The 20,970-nt window shown below is 52.7% G+C and overlaps 5 protein-coding genes across 5 annotated transcripts; all 5 read right to left on the bottom strand.

The window, feature by feature from the left end:
* Positions 1–6,564: 6,564 nt before the first annotated feature.
* BGZ61DRAFT_403309 (uncharacterized protein) lies at positions 6,565–8,595 on the bottom strand. Its single transcript, XM_046243102.1, has 9 exons — positions 8,523–8,595; positions 8,390–8,449; positions 8,190–8,329; positions 8,034–8,063; positions 7,869–7,978; positions 7,681–7,811; positions 7,514–7,622; positions 7,373–7,443; positions 6,565–7,313 (listed from the first exon to the last, which is right to left on the bottom strand). Exons 1-9 carry the CDS (start codon positions 8,572–8,574, stop codon positions 6,823–6,825), a joined length of 1,194 nt encoding a protein of 397 aa, XP_046095995.1. The 5' UTR covers positions 8,575–8,595; the 3' UTR covers positions 6,565–6,822.
* Positions 8,596–10,631: 2,036 nt separating this feature from the next.
* On the bottom strand, positions 10,632–10,954 carry BGZ61DRAFT_464529 (uncharacterized protein). The gene has a single exon (XM_046247488.1). It carries the CDS (start codon positions 10,907–10,909, stop codon positions 10,685–10,687), a length of 225 nt encoding a protein of 74 aa, XP_046095994.1. The 5' UTR covers positions 10,910–10,954; the 3' UTR covers positions 10,632–10,684.
* A 1,580-nt stretch (positions 10,955–12,534) lies between these two features.
* BGZ61DRAFT_564452 (uncharacterized protein) lies at positions 12,535–15,610 on the bottom strand (the record flags this gene model as incomplete). The annotated part of the gene is made up of 6 exons (XM_046255892.1): positions 15,100–15,610; positions 14,991–15,045; positions 14,426–14,932; positions 14,193–14,378; positions 13,966–14,137; positions 12,535–13,913 (listed from the first exon to the last, which is right to left on the bottom strand). The coding sequence occupies exons 1-6, from the start codon at positions 15,261–15,263 to the stop codon at positions 12,535–12,537; spliced, it is 2,463 nt and encodes an 820-aa protein (XP_046095993.1). The 5' UTR covers positions 15,264–15,610.
* A 3,013-nt stretch (positions 15,611–18,623) lies between these two features.
* Positions 18,624–19,493, bottom strand: BGZ61DRAFT_464520 (uncharacterized protein). The gene is made up of 2 exons (XM_046247487.1): positions 19,042–19,493; positions 18,624–18,992 (listed from the first exon to the last, which is right to left on the bottom strand). The coding sequence occupies exons 1-2, from the start codon at positions 19,345–19,347 to the stop codon at positions 18,864–18,866; spliced, it is 435 nt and encodes a 144-aa protein (XP_046095992.1). The 5' UTR covers positions 19,348–19,493; the 3' UTR covers positions 18,624–18,863.
* Positions 19,494–19,807: 314 nt separating this feature from the next.
* BGZ61DRAFT_464519 (uncharacterized protein) lies at positions 19,808–20,263 on the bottom strand. The gene has a single exon (XM_046247486.1). The coding sequence runs from the start codon at positions 20,202–20,204 to the stop codon at positions 19,989–19,991; it is 216 nt and encodes a 71-aa protein (XP_046095991.1). The 5' UTR covers positions 20,205–20,263; the 3' UTR covers positions 19,808–19,988.
* Between the last annotated feature and the right edge of the window lie 707 nt (positions 20,264–20,970).

Raw genomic sequence — 20,970 nt, 5'->3', positions numbered from 1 at the left:
AGCCTGCCTTTGAAGCCGGTTTCTTCGCAATTGTGCATCTGCAGTCAATGCAAAGACCTTGCAGCCGTATGCTCGAAGGTGTGAGAGGTCGGGCTTCGCTGAGTGGTCGCCGCGGAATTGGCGATGGAACAACTCGTACGGAGTCTTTCTGTTTCTGTGAATTGAGGGTGTACGATTATAAAGGTAGGTAGCAGCTTTGATCGATTCCGGCCACAGATATTCAGGCAACTTAGCTCCTGCACGCATTGCGCGGCTTTTCAGTATGATGACTGCAGCGATGCGTTCTGCCCCCCCGTTTTGTGCTTGAGTATTCGGGGCCGAAGGCTCGGCGCGTATTCCCCGAGCGGTCAGCAGCTCAGCGACTTGCGGATGTATTTCTGTTATCTCATTATCGCACTCAAACACTTTGACCTTAATGGAGTATTGCACCTCCAACATCTTGAGGAAGTGAGTGATCGCTGTGCGGATAGCGAGCGTTGAGCGATTGTCGGCATAGTAGTCCCATGAGTACCCTGTTGCTCGGTCCGTGAAGATCCATACAGACGTATAGCCTGCATAGCCTGGGGTCATCGGATGGAAATCTAGGGCTATTCGTTCTCCTGGTTTGGGCTGCTCGCAGGTTTTTCATTCGGCTTGTATCTCGGAAGATATGCAGGGTTGCTCCTGAGTCTAGGAGAACACAGTTTTGTAATGCGTAGTAGATGCCGGCTACTAGTTCAGCGTTCGTCATGCAATCCCTGATGATTAGGGCTGCGTTCGCTGTACAGGTGCCGACAGGTCGTAGTCAGGCTGATTTCTCTAGCTTGATCTTTCTGATCCGTCCGACTAGGTCGTCTTCGTTCTCTTCTAGCCGCTTGTTGAACCTTTCGGTTACATGGGACCGCGGTTCGAACCAGTCAGGTCTGTTCTCTGGAAAGGCGTAGAAGCAACGTGATAGTGGATGGAGTTGACAGCATGCTGGGCACTTGGCTTCTTTATCCGATCCAATGCTCTGACGCCGTCTCTTCTTGGTGTTTGTTCGTCGAGCATTCGTCGAGCTATCGGCCTCTTCTTGTGTGCCTCCTCCGCCGTGGAAGGCTCCCTGACTCACTCTTCCTCGCCGTGGGGTCTCCGGCCGTTTAGCGATCTCTCGGCGAATGTCTGCCATGACTGGGCCGACTGTTAAAGTACCTGCTCGGACTTGAGCTATCTGCATGACGCTGTATGCATCTGTCCAAGCCTGTAGGTGCGTTGACTGAAGAGCTGTTGTGAGGTCTCCAAGCCACTGATCGGGTTCTATTGCCTCTTGGAGGCCAACATCCTGAGCCTCGTTGATAGCATTCCGCCATCGCTTAAGCCAATCGGCTGCAGCAGTGTTGGTCTTGATCTTTCCTTGGAGTGGTTCTCCCAAGATCTCGCGGTATGCTCGGCGAGCCCTCTGCTTCCGCTGTTCGGTTGCTAGAGCAAACTCGTCATAGATTGACTGAATCCACTCAGGCAAACTGGTCTCTGGCTTGCAGTGATGCCGAGAGAGGGGTTCATCAAGCGTCTCAAGGACCCAGTTCCTTACGTTCTTTGTTCTGGTTTGGAATTCCTTGTGGCGCTTATTGCGGTGTTCGTAGTTGGCCCATAAGGCGTTGTACACTCGGAGACCCTTCTCGGGCAGCTCGCTGACATCTTGAGCCTTTAGCGTCATGTCGTCTTCATCACCAAGAGTGGGGTCTTCATCATCGGTCACGGCCGTAATGGTCTCGGTGTGATCGCTAGAGACTTGTGATTGCTCGGCGAGCCTTGAGCGAGTGATTAACGCTGGCTTCTTCTTGAATTGAGTGATATCCGGTGGAATTGGGGCCTTTGAGATCAGCTCCGGTTTGTTCTTCTTCTCAGGGTCAAGATAGTCCCAGAGGTCTTCGTTCATAGCTGTAGTCTTCAGGGTCTTGAACCACGTGATCCAATCCTCGTCTGTGACTAGCTCGATGCTTGTGGCGGTCGCCATGCTTTCGGCGACTGCTCGTCGGGCGCTCGTGGACAGCCTGCTGCCTAAAGCGGTAATTGCTGGTAGATATGATTGCGTATGAGACTCTTAATTGTTGGATTTAGGCAGCATGCATAGCATCTTAGTCATTGAGAGCCCACATGTATGTGTATTGTGCATATTGTCATCTAGGCTGACCCCGCAGCAGTCAGGGGTATTATATGCGCAGTTGACCGCCTTCCTATTCGGGCTGTGCTCGGCATGGTCACTCAAGTGACCGAGGTCACCTGATCATGTGCATGACTGTGCGCACGATCTATTCTAACACATACACCGCCCCGTACATGAGTCAGCAACAGCCCCTATAAATCCCTCCCCTAAGTGCCCTAAGAGCCCTATAACAGCTGCACCTACAATGGACCTCCCACCTCAACAGCTTTACGATTCACTTGAAGATCTTAAGTTAGATCTTGCAATTTACGCAGCAATTGGTGGCTATACCTTTATTATTCGACGCTCACGTTTATTTTCGCAAGGCTCTGAGCGACCTTCTGTTACATTCGCTTGCAATCGCTGGCGTCAAGGCTGTCAATTTTCAATCCTAGCCAAAGAAGACTCTTACGAGCTGTGGCATCTTAAACATCGCACTGAAGCCCGATTTTCTCGCCACAACCACGGGCCTCGAGAGTCCCAGCAGCCCCAGCAGCCCCGAGAGCCCCAGCAGCTACAAGAGCCCGAGCCGCAGGAGCCCGAGCTGTCAATTGAGCCGCTAGAGAAGAAATTGCCTACCTGTAGCAAATGTCATAAGGAAGGCCACAGAAGGGGTGCAAACTGCTGTATTTTACGTGGTCAAGATAGCCCGTAAAAATTACTGTTATAGGGCTCTTAGGGTACTTAGGGGAGGGATTTATAGGGGCTGTTGCTGACTCATGTACGGGGCGGTGTATGTACGGGGCGGTGCAGGTAACGTAATCTATCACCTTCCCGGTCAGACCCCCTACTCGGTCAAAAAATTCTCCACCGACGCGACCCGCACCTCACAGCAAGACAAAGTGGACACAATGATGGCGACGCAAGACCAATCAGTTCCGCGCGAAGAACGGGTCCTGCTCGCCGTCAGGGCCTATCAACGAGGCCAATTCAAAAGTGCTCGCAAGGCTGCGATTGCATACGACGTCCCTCCATCGACAGTATCTGATCGACTCCGCGGTGTTCATCCCCGACGCGACGCGCAGTTGCAGAACCAGAAGCTAACGGCGACGGAAGAGACGGCCCTCGTACAATGGATCTTGTCGATGGACGAGCGAGGGATGCCGCCGACAGTGGCTTACACTCGCCGGATGGCCAATTTATTGCTTTCTGAGCGAGGCAAAGATCTTGTTGGCGAAAACTGGGTGCGGAGGTTCGTTGGCCGCCACGACGAAATCAAGGCAAAGTACTCTCGCCGATATGATTACCAACGTGCCAAATGCGAAGACCCGCAAAAGATCCAAGAATGGTACGATCGAGTCGCAGCGACGAAGCAGAAATGGGGGATTCTTGACGAGGATGTCTATAACTTTGATGAGACGGGCTTTCAAATGGGAGTCATTTCAACGGCGAGAGTCCTTACTAGGTCTGACCGGCGAGGTCGGCCTATGCTCACGCAGCCTGGAAATCGCGAATGGGTTACTGTGATCGAGTCTGTCAATTGCCAAGGTTGGGCTTTACCGGCGAAGGTTATCTTCCAGGGCAAGTTACACCAAGCAAGCTGGTATGAATCGGGCGTACCCGACGACTGGCATATCGCCGTTAGTGAGAAAGGCTGGACTTCCGACGACCTTGCCTTACATTGGTTAAAGGAAGTTTTTGATCCAAATACGCTGCGCCGTACGGTTGGTACACATCGACTTCTTATTCTCGATGGGCACGGCAGCCACGTTACGCCAGAATTTGACAAGTACTGTACAGCAAATTCCATCGTGGTACTCCAAATGCCAGCACATTCCTCACATCTCTTGCAGCCTCTTGATGTTGGGTGCTTTTCGCCGTTAAAAACGATATACGGCCGGAAGGTTCAAGAGAAAATGCTCGCTGGGATCCATCATATCGATAAACAGGAGTTCCTTCCTATATACTTAGAAGCTCGCCGACAAGCACTCTCGCCGTCAAATATCCGAAGCGGATTTATGGCGACAGGCCTCTTTCCATTGGATCCAAACAGGGTATTATCGCGGTTACAAGTTCAGGTTGACAAAGTGGGTAACGATCACGGTGATAAGAACACTCCAAGCCCCCACAAGAGGCTGGAATCTTACAAGACCCCGTATAACGTTAACCAGCTTAACACTCACGCCGAAAGGCTTCTTGAACGCCGGCCACAAATCCCAGACTCGCCAGTCTCACAAGCTATCAACCAGCTTATCAAAGGCTGTCAAATGGCCATGCATAGCGCCACCCTTCTTGCCGACGAAAACCGACAACTACGGTCAGGAAACCTACGGCAAAAGCAGAAAAAAGAACAACGCCGTGAATACATTAGCGACGGCGGAACTCTGTCGGTTGCAGAAGGTACGGCTAGGATAAAGCGACGGCGAGAAGAAGAAGAAGAGCGGGTTAAGCGACGTCGAGAAGAGCAAGAGGAGCGAGTCAAGCGACGGCGAGTGAAGGAAGAGGAGCGGGCCAAGCGACGGCAAGAAGAAGAGGAGCGGGCCGAGCGACGGCGACAAGAGGACGAAGAGTGTCTCAGGCTACGGCGAGAAAAGGAAGAGGAGCGAGTCAAACGACGGCGAGTGAAGGAAGATGAGCAGACCAAGCGACGGCGAGAAGAAGAGGAGCAGGTCAAACGACGGATAGAAGAGGAGCAGGAGCTAAGTGCCCCAAGACAGCGTGCGCCACCAAGGTGTAGTAAATGCAGGTCCTTTGAACACACTGCCCGTACATGTAATGGTTAGTCCTGAATTAATTTAACGGCCTCTTGGAATAAATTGTCGTCATTGTGCTCAGTTTGTGTTGCCGTGAGGTGCGTCTGACCGGGAAGGTGATAGATTACGTTATGGCTTCCCGACAAATCGGCCGTGCTTATTAAGCTTGTAGACATAAACCCACATGCAATCAAGGGTCTGTCTATCAAGGGTTCGAGGGTCATCTAGATCAACCTCAATCCATGACTTCATAATCTTATGACTCTGCAAGTGATCTCTTTCTGCTTGTTCAAATTGGGATCTCATCGGATGATGTCACAGCCCAAGTGTGACAGAACCTCATTGCTCAGACCCGACATTTTAGCGGTGGAAAGGGTCGATAGCCAACACCCAACTCAACAGCCTCTTTTAGAGGGAAGCACAGAAAAGCGTCGCACAGGCGTCTTGCTAGGTCGGCCCGAAGCCGTACCAGACTGCGCGTATGTGGTCTGACAGATCCGTGACTTAGACCTCTCTATAGAGAAGCATCTAATTAGATGCTTTATCGAGACTGCCGCAGGAAAAGATAGTGGCAAGGCATCGAAGATGACTGCGGCAGCCGGTCAATTGGCGATGTAGAGGACTGAGGTCGGACAAGGATCGTGAAGGCTGTCGTAAATGTCTCGTAAAAATCTCGTAAAATAGCAGCAAAAAGTCTTTATTAACTCAAACAATAAGGTCTTCAAGACTTCTGTCTCTCTGACTGAAAGGGAAAAAAATGTCAAGGAAAAAACGATGTCCTTCCTATCCTTGGTGTGCAGCTTCCTCCCCTATTTATCCCTGTCACGTCCCTACTAGCGACCAGCTAGCCCAAAAGTCCCTGACCGCCTGTCACAACATCCTGGTTTCTAGACAATAGAGAGTCCAAGACCATTGGTATCCGCATCAACTGCCGCCGCGACCAGCTCGCTTGAAGCGAACCAGAAATGGTTGTTGTACAGGTGCCAAAGACGCACCCGCTCTTCCCCAGCGCTCTTAATAGTCTGATGCGAATATATCGCGGAGGTCACATAAAGTGAGGTTGTCATGTAGATGTAGAAAGATGGATGACGAGCTAAGACTACAATTGAGGACGGGAGCATAAGGTCTCCTTTCTCACGTGATGTTACATATAATGCCAGTCTTAAGCACCAGGCCCAGGACTGGTTCTTCACGTATTATAGTCCAGACCATTAAGAGGACTATTAGTCCAAACTGCGGTCCAGACCAATAGTCCGTCGACTATTGGTCCAGTCTGCATGATACGTGAAGAACCAGTCTTAGGCCTGGTGCTTAAGACTGGCATTATATGTAACATCACGTGAGAAAGGAGACCTTATGCTCCCGTCCTCAATTGTAGTCTTAGCTCGTCATCCATCTTTCTACATCTACATGACAACCTCACTTTATGTGACCTCCGCGGTATATTCGCATCATATATTAATTATTAATATATTTAATTTTATAAAGACTTATTTTTATATTTTATTAAATATAATCTTTATTACTTATTATAATCCATTGTTGGATTGATACCTCGTGTGGCAGCATAATATGCATCTCATGCTATGTGGAATCAACTAGAAGCTGCTTGCTAAGCCAGTGGCAATAGGTGGCAACCTTCATCTTTGGTGGCGATAGTCCTATCCCTTTGAGTATAAAACAGGGCCTCTATGACCCTCAATTAATGAGGGAACAACCTTCTCAATACATCACTTAATCAATCACTTCTGCTATTGCATATAGCAAATTGCGTATCCAACATCCATTTAATTTTATACCTCATGCCTTAAACCTACCCTAGACCACTAGCGTGGACCCAACCGTTACAGAAGACGGAAAGGCCTGAAACCCCAAAAACAAACGCCATTCTTGTGGGGATGACGAGCAATCCCCGAAGATTAAAAAGAAACCCTAAGTCATGGGACTTCAGACAAGACCGAGTCTTTAGCTGCAGGGATCCTTCTGGCTGCCGGCGGTGATACGGGTCCGGGGCGGCTCGGGTATATGGTGGTGGTTGTTGACGCCGTAGGTGGGGGAACGGGGTGAGTAGCCGTAGGTGGCCTCGCCGTCGTCGTCTTTGACCTTTTTGGCGTCCATGTCGAGGCTGAAGCCGCTGGCGAGACGGCTCTGGCGGTGGATCGTTGTGGTGACGACTACGCCGCCGCCGCCGCTGGTGGTCGACACCTTGGCTATGTCCATGTCTCGGCCGTCGTCGGAGGATTGCGCGTTGACTGCGGCGACGAGGGAGACCTCGGAATCGGTGCCGTGGGACGAGGGCGGAGCCACGGGGATCGTGTTCATTTGGCGGGTTGAGGCGTGAGGATCGCGGCCCGCGCGGCTGCCGTTTTCGTTGTAGTGGTTGGTGCCGGTCTGACTGCCCGAGCCGGCGTTGTCCTTGGAGGTGACCCAATGGATGACGATGGCAGAAAAGAGAACTGCAGGAAGTAAGGGGTTGAATATGCTGGGGGGGGTGGGGGGGATTTGGGGTACCGACTGTCAGAGTTACAGCACATGAGGCAAACCCAGCCAGGCTCTCCATTGAGAGCCATCATGACGCTCAGGTTGCTGAGATTCCATTAGTATTTTTATCTTTTATTTAAATGCCAGCAGGGGCCCGGGGGGATTTGGCCCTTACACAATGCTGCTGAGAAGGGTGAAACAAGAACCGACAAAGGTACGGAACGCAACGTTCTTAAGACGTTTGTTAGCGGGGGTCTTAGACATATTCTTAAACGAATACAGATCTATAGGATGTTAGATTATAATTCCTTAGGAGTCTGGACATAGACGTATAAGACTGACTCTTGAGAGGGATGAGGAAAAGGATGGTGAGATAGATGTTGACGATGCTGTCGAATGAGATGAGGGGAACCATGGAGATCCTCTGCATGCCAATGATGCAAACTCCGTTCTCATCGATCCTAGCAATTCGACTACGAGCATATTGGTTAGTTGAGGTTTCAGGTGGGCCCTGACGGCGGATGGCTTACAAGATGAAGTTGAGGATGACGATGACAGTATAGAGGCTAAGCATGCCAAACGAGTTAAAACAGTAGAGCTTCGACTGAAGGCGGGTCTTTTGAGTGCTACGAATGATGTGCTAACAATGGTCAGCGTTACGTTGAAATGTGGTTGGGATTGTGTCTGTGACTTACAGCCTTCTCGACAAGAAAAACGTAAATGAACTGAGGGAAGAGTTAGGGGTTATAGTTGAGCTTAATATCTAACGTAATGACTTACAATCTGCAAGCATGTTAGTCTAAATTAGTCTAATGTCACACCTGTCCTCCGTAGGGGGATGAGCGACTGACCTTGGTGGAGGCGTAGCACAGGAGGCAGAGCAGAATGGCGCCGTGACATACAGCATAGCTCGAGTTGATGCCGAATATTTGCTGCAGAATGGCGGTGGCGATGACGAAAAGGATGGAGTCGATATAAATGGCGAAGACGACTGCGGGTTGTTTAGTGTCACGCAAGATGGTGGAGTCTCCAGGAGCAAACAGTGACTTACGCCAGACTACGGCTGGTAGATTGGTCCATACTTTGATGGCCGTGCATCTTGGTCTACAGGCTTGTAAGCAGTCATCTAGAGATTGCCTTGGTCCAACCCAGGACGTTAACACTTCGGGGGGCGGGCTTCTTACAGATGCAGATGGAGAGGACGGAGATGGAGACAATCGCAACGAGCAGGCCCATGACGTCGCCGGCAATGGGCACAGAGGCACCGCCCTTGTCAGAGCGGTCGACCATGTATGACCACAATGCAGATGGAGTTGGAGCCATGGTGGGCGGGTGGTTGGTGGTGGTGTCTTGATGAAGGCCTAACAGCCCGACGATGCCTTGGTGTTCGAGAAATCCGAGCAAAACCCGTCCTCCACAGGGGACAGGGGAGTCTGGCGGAGGGGCGATATTAATATTGAGCAGCCAGGCTGAAGTGGAGGGTGGGGGAATTCTCCGGGTGGGTTTGGATCGAGTTCAGTAGCTTGAGACTTCTGGCACAGAGGCACAGAGCGCGATCGAGACGAAAGGCACCAACGAACCAGCTGGAGAGGGGTGCGGGATGGAAGGAAGTCAAAGCGCAGCGGAAGAAGCTAAGGGCGTGTTTCAGTCTTTTGGGTCTGAGCGCTGTGTTGGGCTGTCTCTCTGTATCTGTAGGGAGAATGCGGCGTCTCAACGAAAGGCGGAGGACGCCAGGCGTAGCGAAAACGGGCACGATGGCGGCTTATTAGTACGGGCCCTAGAGGGAGGGTAAAGGATGGATATCGGCGTGAAGCTTTGGCCGTAGGAATCTCGGTGGTGGCTATGGAAGTAGTGGTGCTAGTTGGTGATAATTACATCCCGGGGTCGATGGTGAGGAAGAGCGACAGTGAAAAGAGGCGAAGGACGAGGAGAAGGGGAGGATCTCGGCTGGATGGGGGCCTGGCGGGATCGCAATCGGGTTAATATATCATCAAGAGGACAGGGTTGAGGTGGCGCCTTGGTGTTTTGAGGCGCCAGGCTTGCTTAGTTGTGATTTGCAATACCCAAGTGTGTACGGAGTACAGAGTATCCGTACTCCGTATTGCTTTTCCACTGCTTGGTTGGTTCCAGGTCCAAGTCCGCCGACAGGTGAGTTGAGTTCTAATTACCACGCTCGTGATCTAGTAGTCGTGGTTCGTATGGATACGGTGCGCCGTGGCGGCGATTGGAATGAGATGACGGCCGCCGTGACAACGCAGGTACGCCCGCTTTTGCGAGGGCGTCGTCGACGCCCATTGTCACCTGTAAATGGATACTTGCAGATCTACAGAGTACTCTGTAAAATGAACTGAGGGGTACTGACACAAAAACCGGGTGATTCCGACATGGCTCGTGAACGCCATCTTCCAACACAAAAACCGCAGCCCATTTATTCGCTCAAGCCACTCGTCTGCAGCCAATCTCGGCCCCGTGCCGTGCCGCATGGCCCATGCATGGGCTCAAGAGTTAGGCCGCTTCATGGCACATAATATACACATATACACACACATACACACACCCCTGCTGAAACCTGCGCTGGGGCCCCCGCGCCAATAATTGGTGGCTGACGGCGCAGCATCAATGTCTACCTAGGTACTGTGGCTCTCCTTTGTTTGGAAGCGGCTGCCGCTCTTGGAAGTTGGACCTTTGGCTACCTGCCTTCCCCAACTCTCAGGTATCTGGAACCTCCCGTCAGTCCCACCCTCTGCTGTCGTCTTCTATCCGTTCATCTGCATTCAAAGTTCCCAGTCGCCAAGAAGCGTGAAGAGCAGCCTGGAGGGTGGATGTACGGGATATCTCAAAGAATCCGGCCCGGCATCAGTCGGAGAATTGGATACGACCGTGGAGAAGGGCTGATGCACCTAGGGACAATTGGAGTTGGGAAGTCGGGATGGGTATACGCAGATCAAAATGACATAGAGGACACTTGCTGACGGCCTCGGCGACTACCTAGAACGCATGGCGCTGCGCAAAGTTCTAAAGCATCTACGCCGCACACGGATGATCCTCTAACCTCGCATATGGGTCACAGGCATCCGATCTCGCGGATCTCGAACCGGATCAGCAATGTCCTCGTCAAATAAATCACACACTTGCTGGAGATATCTCTGCTTGTGAAGATGCCAAGTTCGAGGCCTCGCACAATTGCCTCGAAAGACTGCCATGTCAGGCCACTCCAGGCGGAGAACGACTTGCCTCTGTCGACATCACCGAACCGGGCACCATGACGGTCGACGCTCTCTCTTTGGCGACAAGTCTGGTAGTAAGACACAGAGTTCCTCCAGATTCTCCTTCCCCAGCGCGCACATCACATCACACACCGCCAGACCAGTCGAGGTGACCGAGGCGCTACTCGAGGATAGCGAAGTGTCTGTAGGCACTCCGTACCGCAATAGCATCCCTGGAGCCCGCGTTGTATCCCTAGCAACAGAAATGTCAACAGAGCCGCATCAAGAGAAAACCATTGACACAACAAGCTGCGCATCCAGTGATGCAGGGCTCCAGGCCTCAGGGGACAGATTCGGATCGTCATTCCGAACCCGAGTGTCTCCTCTGCCTCTGGGCAGATGACCCGCCGCCGTTCTCGTCGCAAAGCCCAGCATGCATATGAACTGGTACAAGATAAGGGCAGCGACGCGCACTACGAAAGTTCAGGAAGTGATGAAGGCTTTGGCTACACGCCCTATTGAGGCTAGGGCCCAAGAGGATACGATTGTGGTTCATGGTGCAGAGGTAGATAGTAGTACCCATGAGGTATTTTATATATTATATAGTTTAATTTAATTTATATTAAAGACTATTTCTTTTTTAACTTTTTAAATAGATAATATCTTTTATAAAATTATATATTATATAATTTATATATTTATTAATAGTCTGCTAACTTACTATAGTAAGATATTAATAAATTGGATTTTCTATATTAGAAGGAATGAGATAAATCATTGCACTAAAAGACAACATTCAAGCTATATCTAGTGCTTTTCTAGCTATCTGATATAGTAAAAGAAAGTATTGTAATTTACCTCGCAATAGACTCTTATCGACGTAATGTTAAGGAACAACCCCGACCCGGGGAGTGGAGACAGGTAGGCGGTCCACATATATCAAGAGTCACTAAAATTCTGCCATTCTATTCTATTCTAGGGGAAGCTCTCCTCCCTTAGGGAGGTTTTGTTAGATTGGATCATGTACAGAGCATCGGATCAAGGGGTCACTGACCCCTTGCCGGGCACAGCCCGAATAGGAAGGCGGTCAGGGAAGCCTATAACCCCTGATCAACGCCGCGATAGCCTAGCTAAGAACACACACAATACATAGTGATCAACGGCTAAGTCATCGGAGTGCCACGCTAGTTTTCCGACAGGTTTTCCCTAAGGCAAGCCAGTTGGAGGGCCGTCATCGAGTCGCCATCCTTGGCGTTGACGTCTATGCGTTTTTTGGGCGATGGCCCTGTCAAGCTGATTTCTATCCTGTCCATCGCTGCCACTTACGACGATGAGATGAACGCAGTAGACCGCGGCGCCTTCATTGAAGATTCAAACTGCTACTCGGTCTAACAACAAACCATGGATTATAGTCTGAGCTCGATGGTAAGGGAATGAACGACTACGTTGATGGAGCCCTACTTAACCCTGATAGCGAGGCTTCATCCTTGAAATTGGACCAGAGTATCTTGCGACAATGATGCTACCGAGAGCGAAGACGCCGGACCTCCAGAAGTGGAAAACATTTATGAACTCGAACCATGAACTCTTAGTACGATACTGGGACGCCACGAGGAAGTCAATTGCTAACATAACCTTTAGCGAAGTCGCATAGTCGACGCCATTTACCAGACCTGCAAATCCAACAAAGTCCTCCGTAATTATCCTGTTGATCCCTTCGACAGAATCCATCCTAAAGTCATCCATCATAGCTGTTTGTCCATACAAAGTGCAAGTAGCTCATCTACAAATGTTAACTCGCCTTCCTCCTTTTCTGCCTCAATATTGAATGCGCTACCCGCGACGCCGGGATACAAGTTCACTGGCCAGGCAGTGGCATCCTCTACATCTATCGGCGCCACGGAAACGTCAGTTCTATCATTAATCATCTTGCTGTTTCTCATCGCGACAATGTTCGTATCACCTATGCTCTTCTGCGATGACTCAATTGTTAGCGTCCTCGCTTGCGCCTTGCGTGTGCCCCACGTGCGCTCACTGAGCGACTTACCTCCTGAACGTCGACCATGATTTCCTGCGAGACCATGATGCCGCCGTATAGTTGCTGGCGCTTGATGGGATGAGCTATCGGGTCATCGAACGTAACGGCGCGGCCAATCGACGGCGGCTTCTGGTCGCGATCAACACTACTCTCGCCTCCTGGGTCGCGGTTGCGGGACGAGCTATGGTTGGACGCCACAGTCCACAGCTGCTCCTGGCTCGTCGTGAGGATTTCCCGGGCGTTGTTGTCAGTACGACCACTGGTCGTAGATCTATCAAACTTCGCCAGCCTTCGCCGAGGGGATGCCTCGCGGCCTCCGCGGGATCTTGGGCCTCCCGACCCAAACAATGGCCCCGTAGGCGCGTGATGCAGAACAGACGACAGCTCGCGGTGTACAGAGCGCGAGAACGCGACATGGTGTGGCGAACCCTCGTACGCTAGCTGACGGATCTTGAAGAACTGGAGGGGGCTGAATTCGCACCTTGGGAAGCTGACGCTGGCGTGAATGGGAAGCACCAGCCGAAATGTGATGAGAGAGCATGCGAGCGACCCAGAGTTCTCTTCGAGCGGAGAACAAGGCACCTGGACGACCTTGGACATGAGCGTTGCATCCTCGAATGTGGCGTCGTCGAACCATCCCCTGAGTGCAACTATTGCGTCGCAGAGCTCGGATATAAATCGGGTTTCCTGGGCAGAGCGATTTTTCATGTTCAGCTTATGTATAAGGGTCGAAGTAGTCAAGCGCTGAAGGTGGCCGAGGAATCCAATCTGCCATCGCTCGAGATATTCCAACGGCAGCTTCGTAGCCGGGAGCAGGTTCCTAGCGTTCTTTTGAACCAGCACATCAAACCCATGGTGGTCCAACCGAGCACGGACGGCAAAGATACTGAGATAGACTCCAGGAGTGAGTATAGCGTTGTTCTCCGAATGAGTAGCCATATTGCGCAGTCTTCCTCCGAGGTCTGGGCTCTCGATCTTCATGCTCGAGCGGATGATGCCAACCACCTGGTGCGACTCGGCAAACCGGTACCCGGCAGTTTCGAGTTTTTCGACGTCGCGTCTGCTGTCGACATGGCGTACTAGAAACATGAGAGACCCCCGGCCGTTTTCCTGGTATCTTCGGTTGTCTCCTTTCTCGACCAGATCATCCGGTTCCAGTCTCTTCTTAGAGACGTTGGTATTCTGGAGAGATGGGTCGGGATTGCCGGTATCGTTGAGTTCCATCTGCGGTCGACGCACAGGTTTCGAAGTGCTGCCGGTTGCGAAGACCTCGTCCCACAGAATGCCAGCACCTAAGAGATTCTCTTTCATCTTGGACGCGAGCGCAACGGCTGCGAGACAAAAGAGTTCACGGAAAATGACTGTAATTTTCGATCGGCTGACCATCCTCCCCCATCAGCTTGATTCCAGTTCTGTTATTGCGCCTGGCATGCGAAAGATAGCCGATATGGTCGGCCATCCGGTCAATAATATTTGTGAGGCTCGACCAGTTTCGAGATGCTCGGAACATCCAATGAAAGAGCGGGTGGGCCGTGCCGAAGACATCGTTGTTTGACTGTTGTATTTCATTAATCTCGGAGCTTCAAGTACCAAAGGAGCTGCCTACGTACCTTCTGCAGGAATGTGTCTGTAACCCCCTCACTTGGTAGCAACCCTTCTTGGCTGACCAGTATTCTTCCTCGCTTATCGAACACAGCCGCGGCGAGAACGATCTGTTGTGCTTTGCTGGCATAGCCTCTTCTGATCCAAGCGGAGTAGATCCAACTAACGCCCATGACAATAAATGCTCCGACGGACTGACTAGTCTTAGATTTCTGAGCCTGACTTGATGGAGGATACTCACCAGGCAGATAACCACGATGATGGTGGTATCGCGGGACATCCCGTTTCTGGGGGAATACAGGTGCAACAACGTATACCTCGTCCCAGCGGCGGCACACCAGTGCATCCCGGACACAGCCCCCGCGAGCACCATGGCACATCCGACCCTCCTCCACCACGCGTTCGTCCAAGCAGCGTCGAAGACAAAGAATAGCGCTAGTGCCGTGGTGCTCGCAGCAACCGCGATCAGCGCCGCGACGACGACATAGACAGTTTGGTAGCTACAGCAGTAGTTGTTAATGGAAGCATTGCCGAGATAGTGCATACCACAGATGGCAACGCCGGATAGGGAGCCTGATAAACCGATACGCGACCAACGCATGCGATCGTTGCTGCTAACGACGAGGAAGGCAAGTAGCAGCAGGAGAATAGGCACGAATAACGAGAGGATGGTCAACCGGGTAGAGTAGGCGATTTGGAGCTCCTCTTCTCCGTCAAGAATATAGATTGCTCTGTTTCCGATGAAGTGCTATCGTGAGTGTCAGCGAGCTGGTTCGCGAGCTCAGAGGCGACAACCGGTCAACAACCATGGACCATATTGCAATCCCTCCCATAGAAATGGCGGCACCGGCTAGCAAGATTCTGTGTCGGAGTCAACCAGTTGCCCCAGCTATTGTCTGAATATTAGGGCCATACTGGTTATGAATGCCCTTGTGAGAAGTCCGTCGACTGATTAACTCTAGCGTCGAACCGGCCCCAATCAGACTGACAACGTAACTCAGGCTAACGAACCCGGCGTGGAACGAAAACGGGACGATCTGACCCGAGTACTGCTTGAGCAGGTCTTGAACGGTCGACATCTTGTGTTAGTAGGCGGAAGATTTTGAAGGAAGCTCCAGTTAGGTGGGCTCCTGACGGCTCGCGGTATTTCTACCTGATATAACTGCGTCGGGTCGCAACGCAACAGCCTCTGGGGGAGAATTTCAGCTGGGAGGCGCCAGTCCAGGCTCATTATAGAGGGGGGTGCTCACGGACCGTAAGGGATCGATCTTCAGTGGTTAGCGTCCGAGGAAAGTGTTGAGCTGAATGCCCCAACCCCTGCCGAACGACCGAACAGGCCCCAGTTCCTCATGCCTCAAGGACCCCTATTGGCTCATGTCAAGAGCACAGGCCATTGAAGCGTATCACCATAGGCCGAGCTCGAAAAATCTCGTCCCCTCGTTGCCCAGTCCCTCTGCTGGCGCCAGCTTCGCCTTTGTTCTCGTTCCATTCTGGCGTCAACTCAGAATGGATCCTTGAGCGCTCCGTAAACTGGTGCATCTTGAGGCGGAACGGTGGGGACTTGAAGTTGAGGCTCTCAGTGAGAGCACTGTAAGGGTCCTGCGAAGTCGCTAGTATACGGTTCACGGGTAAAGCTTGGCTTGGGACTCAGGGCCTCGTCCGACGAGGTCGAACTCGTAATTCCGCAATTGCTGCTCATACTTGGGGCTGCGAAGGAATTTTGGCACCGAATCCTGTTGTGCGTCAGCGCCGTCGGCCTCGCCGACGTTTGGGGGTTAGCGAAACTCACACTAGCCATCAGCTCGAAGACGGCGTTCTGGGCGTCCTCAAAGAGGGACGTTACTTCCTGGAGAGTGTCGATCATGGCCACGTCTTGGCCGACGGCCTTGGTCATCCGAGTGGCCAGGTTGTTGCGGAGCTGGTGGTCGATGTTGAGCTCACGAGGAGATACGGGGGCCAGGAAAGCGTTGTAAATTCCATACGCCTGCGCCATGCTCTCCTTGACCCCGTCCATCGAGGTGTTGTTGGGGTTCTTTTGAGCCGTGCGGGTGACGGCCTTGCAGTTGTGGACATACTCATCTACGTCTTGGTAGAAGGACAGGTTCTCCTCGCAGTGCGTGTCGCGCAGGTTCTCCCGGAAGAGAAGACGGAGCGCAGGATCGTTGAGGATCTTGTCGAGCCGCTGGGTGTTGGTGTCCCTGGTGATGCTATTTCGCTGAGAAGCCGCACCGCCCTCGCTCTCCGACGCTCGTCCCCTCGAGCCAGAACCGTTGATGAGATCCTTGCCCCGTTGGGAAATCTGATAGATGGCATACTTGGTGGGCTGGAACACGTTGCAGCCTGGGTTCTCGGACATGTAGGCTCGGTCTTGAGCGACGGGCTCCATCAGATCGTACTCGACAAAGAGGGTGGCGACCTCGACGGTTTCTCGCTTGTCAACAATCGTGGAGCAGTCCATCAGCCAGTCGGTGGTGGCCTTGCCAGTGAAGGTATCTCGATACGTCTTGCCGTTGACCTTGCGCTCGGCTGCCACCTTGACACCGGTCAGACCATCCTTGTAATCGTGCAACGAGTCCGAATCGGCTGCATTGACGGTCGGCTTGATGTTCCGGTGTTCGGCACCCACGAACCGACGGAAAATGACCTCAAGGGTGCCCTGGTCATGGAGAAGCGTATCGCTCTGGGAGTCCCTCTCCAGCAGGACGAGCTGGGTTGCCCCCAGGTTGACCAGCTCCGACACCTGCTTCTGCTGGATACCGCTCCTCGAGCAGAACCTGTCCAGCACGGTGATTCCCTTAGGCGTCAGCTGCCAGACCGATCCCTTCATGTTGTACAACTGCTGGTACTTGCCGTCGGCCGATTCAATGAAACGTGCCTCGACGAAGCGTTGGCAGATGGACCGGGCCATGTCCTTGGCCATGGAGAAGGTGGTGGTTGTGGTGGTGGTGACGATGCGAGAGGGGTCTTTGGGGTCTGGCATACGATTCGACTGGGAGAACTTGAGGGATCCGAGGTTGTTGATGGCATCCTCGGAGAGGAACGTGTACTCGACCTTGGTCAATCGGACGCGGTGGGCCGAGAGCGGCAGAAGACTGACGACGAGGGTGGAGAAGAGATCCTCGAAGTCCTATTGTACTACCAAAGTCAGCCAATGCTCTGGCGAGAAGGGGTTCGGGAGGCGGCGTTTCATAGGGGGGTTCCGCATGCCCCGCGCGGAACGCTGCACTATGGCGCACGCCATGCGAAGCGGCAGGTGGAAGTGGTAGAACCATGGCACATACCCTCGTGAACGGCCGGTCGTCATCCGTCATGCGCAGCAAGCGCGAGGATGTTTGGTGCATCTTGTTTGCCGTGACGGGAGACTTGGTGGGAGGTGGTTCGTTTGGGTCTATGGCCGTGTAAGGCTGGGACGGCGGGTGGTTCGCCGAAGCAGCTTGGGTAGCGACGGCGCTGTCCAGGTTGATACTGGACAACAGGGACTGGCTCGAGGCACTCCTGGGCCGGTGGTTCTTGTCCGGGCTGGAGGGCTCCGAGGCGGGCGTCCAGCTGGGGAGGAGGGAGAGTCTCGAGAGGGTACCGTTGGAGTGCCGGGCGCGGATCGCGGGCTCCGAGATGGTGGCGGTGGCGCTCTGGGTCCTGTCCAAGGCGGCCACGGGCTTGGGCGGGAGGAGCCGGGATGGCGGCAGCAGTGGTGATATGAGACCGTTCCGAGAGGGAGGAGTGGGAGTTGAGTGGAGGGCTGCTCGAGGGTATTAAAGGGAGGGGCAGTCTGGTGAACCGTGGGCCGAGGAGGATGCGACAGAGTGGCCATCTAACGGGAACGGAAAGGTCAGAGGGGGGATTTTGATGACGGCCACGGGAAGGTTCAGATAAGAAGATGGATGAGCGAGTGGAAGTAGGACGGACACAAGAGATAGGTAACGGTAGACAAGACCAAGACCAAGACTTAAGGTCACCTCAAGACGGACGGGGCCTGGAGATGGGCGCACTCACTAGGAGGAGGAGGAGGGGGGTTTCTTGGGTGTGAGAGGAGGGTGTGGGGATAGGAAACACCAGGCTGGTGGGTAGGCGCTGAGACGAGCGGGCTGGGCCAGCAGGGACCCCGGGCAGGTAGCAGGTACTTGGCTTGGTGGTGTAACAGGGGGGGCTAATGCTGCTAGGGGACCGCTGAAGCCGCTGGAAAGGGGCCTCTGGAGGGAGGGGAGGGGCACTTTTAGGGGTTGTTCGGTGAGCGAGTGGAGAGGGTGGACTGCCACCAGCCGTATCAGGTACTTCGTGCCGGGTACACTACACGAAGCCAACCTCAGGGACCCTGGCTGGCTTGGGCTGGTTCCCCAGGCGGTTGAGATCTCGGGGTCCTTGTGTGCTGTGACTCTGTGATCTACGCATTAGGCGCTGGGTCGCTCTAGCAAAATTCCCATTCGTTCTGTCACGTTTTTTGGGCAAAGAGGTAAGCTTGGTCTGTCATCGTTCAGGCCGCAAGACTTTATAACAATACGTTGACGAAATATGACAATTTTGATGATAAGAGTTCTCTTTGACCCTCCCTCTTGTCCAGGCGGTCCCCAATAGCCTGGCGGCCCTGGAGGTCCCTCAGTACCCGCTGCGACATCCACGTGAAAACCGATCATATCGATGCCTCATCAAGCCCGGTCCGCGGCAAAACATATATAGGAAGATCAGTAACGTGGAAATAACATCTCGAACGCAGCGATTGTCGACTGCAGTACTATGCGCTCTTCTAGGAGAGATCTATTTCTCTCTTCAAGCAGCGAAATATGCTCCATCGCCCTATATAGAATGGCCTCCTTTATTCTTGGTAAGAATCACTGTATCATGAGTTGGGTGCCAACTAACCTTATCCACTATTGTTTTAGGCGTTCCTTCTTGCGGATCCGTCGTTGCATTCTCCTCTCCTTCCTTTGCCATTGCAACTCTCATACTAGGGATACTATCCCGTAGTTCGGTAAATGCAGCATGTAACTGCGTGTAATGGCGCTTCTCGATTGTGCGCGTGGGCGGGGCTTCCGATGGTTTGTGGCGGCCGGAGTTGCGTGCCGGTGCGGGAGGAGACTCTGGCTTGATTACCATGCTGGAGGAGAGTGACAATGGTGTCAGTCTATCCAGGTCTCGGTATCTCGGAGGTCCCGAGGAAGTTGGCATCGGTGAAAAGGGAGGGGAGATATCTTGACGTTGAAAGGAGTGGCTGGGGCATTTGAGTCCATAGTAGTACGAGAACGCCCTGAACGCCTCAAACTCAGCTCGGGCTGCGCTGAAAACAATAGCGTTAAAAATGTCGCACGACGATTCGCACGATGATGTATCTGAATGTGTCTTTCTCGATATCACCCAACGAGAGATATGGCATGTCCACTATCCCAGAAGAGGTGGTACAAAGTGGTACCCCAGTTGCGCCACCACCTTTTGACTACCCCATCAATGGGTCCAGGCCAATCTATTGGGTCGCCTAATGCAACTCAAAAGGTAGTATGGCCTGATTTTGCGCATCACTGCCTATTACGGACAGCACGGTCAACGGGGTTTGGCTGACAGCCGACGCGCCCCGAATATTCATCCAAGATGCCCACTTCGCCAGTCGCCAGGCAAGTAGCATCTCCGATCCTACACGCTCATCATGCCGCCTTGCTCGTGGTCTTAGTCGACATTGTCGAAGATCAAGAGCCAGTCGCCGTTGTCGGGCCGCGCACTCCACCATGCTCGCCACGGCAGCATCGAGATCGTCCTTACTGTGAGCCTCGGCCTGGTTCTGGCCCAAGCGGGAAATTTGTCCTTTGGGAATCCGATTAACGCAGCCGGCAATGCTCCGTCTGAGGCGGTCCTCCAATCTGCCGTCGAGCCAGAAGACCGAGCTGAACGTAGCCTGGTGGCGCCGATCGAAATCGATGGCTAGTTGTGTCTTCCCGACGCCGCCGAGTCCGTGGAGTACGAAGATCTTCCTCGCCTGCCGGCAGTGCTCCTAATAGTGCAACCAGTCCGTGTGAAAGCCTCAAACTGCTCATTTAGTGCGTTTGATTTGGCCAAACTAAACTACCGGTCCGTTTGATTTGGCCAGACTAAACTACCAGTTTGCCTGAGATGCGCAAACTGCACTATTGGTCTGTCCGTTACGGTCAAACGAAACTATAGTGCAAACTGTGGTCTACACTATTAGTTTGAAAATAATAGCCCCACTTGCGGCCCTCCTCGTTCCTCCCAGGCTGTCTCCTGTGGGCTCCTGTCTTCAATAAAAACGGTACGGCATGGGAAAGGGGGAGTATATGTAAATAATTAAGAGATGAATAGCTTTCAAGCGGACTTAGATTTGACTTAATCTGCGCTTTGGGTTGTGATATAATATCACGGGACGGAACTTGGGGTCGACTTAGAATCGTTGTTGTGCCGTGAAGAGGCAAGAAGCTATGGGTGACGCGAAGCTACTATGTACAGTGGGTGACCCACATCACGTGGTCACGTGATATCCCAGTTCCTAGGACTGGGGCTGGTACCGTGACATATAATCTGTCACATTGGCGGAGGAGATGAGGCCAAGGTTTACCGTTTAACGTCATGCACTTTGTCGACCGCAAACAACCGGCAATATATCTCAGATCATAATGGAATTGATACCAGACGAGAGCTCTCAGAAAGTCAGTGACTGTAGTCTTAACCAGAAGGAGTGCGATTCTCACGGAGAGACCAGCGTGATTATTGGCATCTCAACTGCTTCGCTCAATGGGGTTTTGCGGCCAGTCTACCCTATAGGCGCCGGATAGAGGCTACCTGGCG

The sequence above is a fragment of the Ilyonectria robusta genome, assembly GCF_021365365.1.
Source record: "Ilyonectria robusta strain PMI_751 chromosome Unknown BGZ61scaffold_38, whole genome shotgun sequence".
In the NCBI taxonomy this organism is placed as follows: Eukaryota; Fungi; Ascomycota; class Sordariomycetes; order Hypocreales; family Nectriaceae; genus Ilyonectria; species Ilyonectria robusta.
Note: the sequence above shows the minus strand (reverse complement) of the source record. Positions and strands in the feature narration are given on the sequence as shown.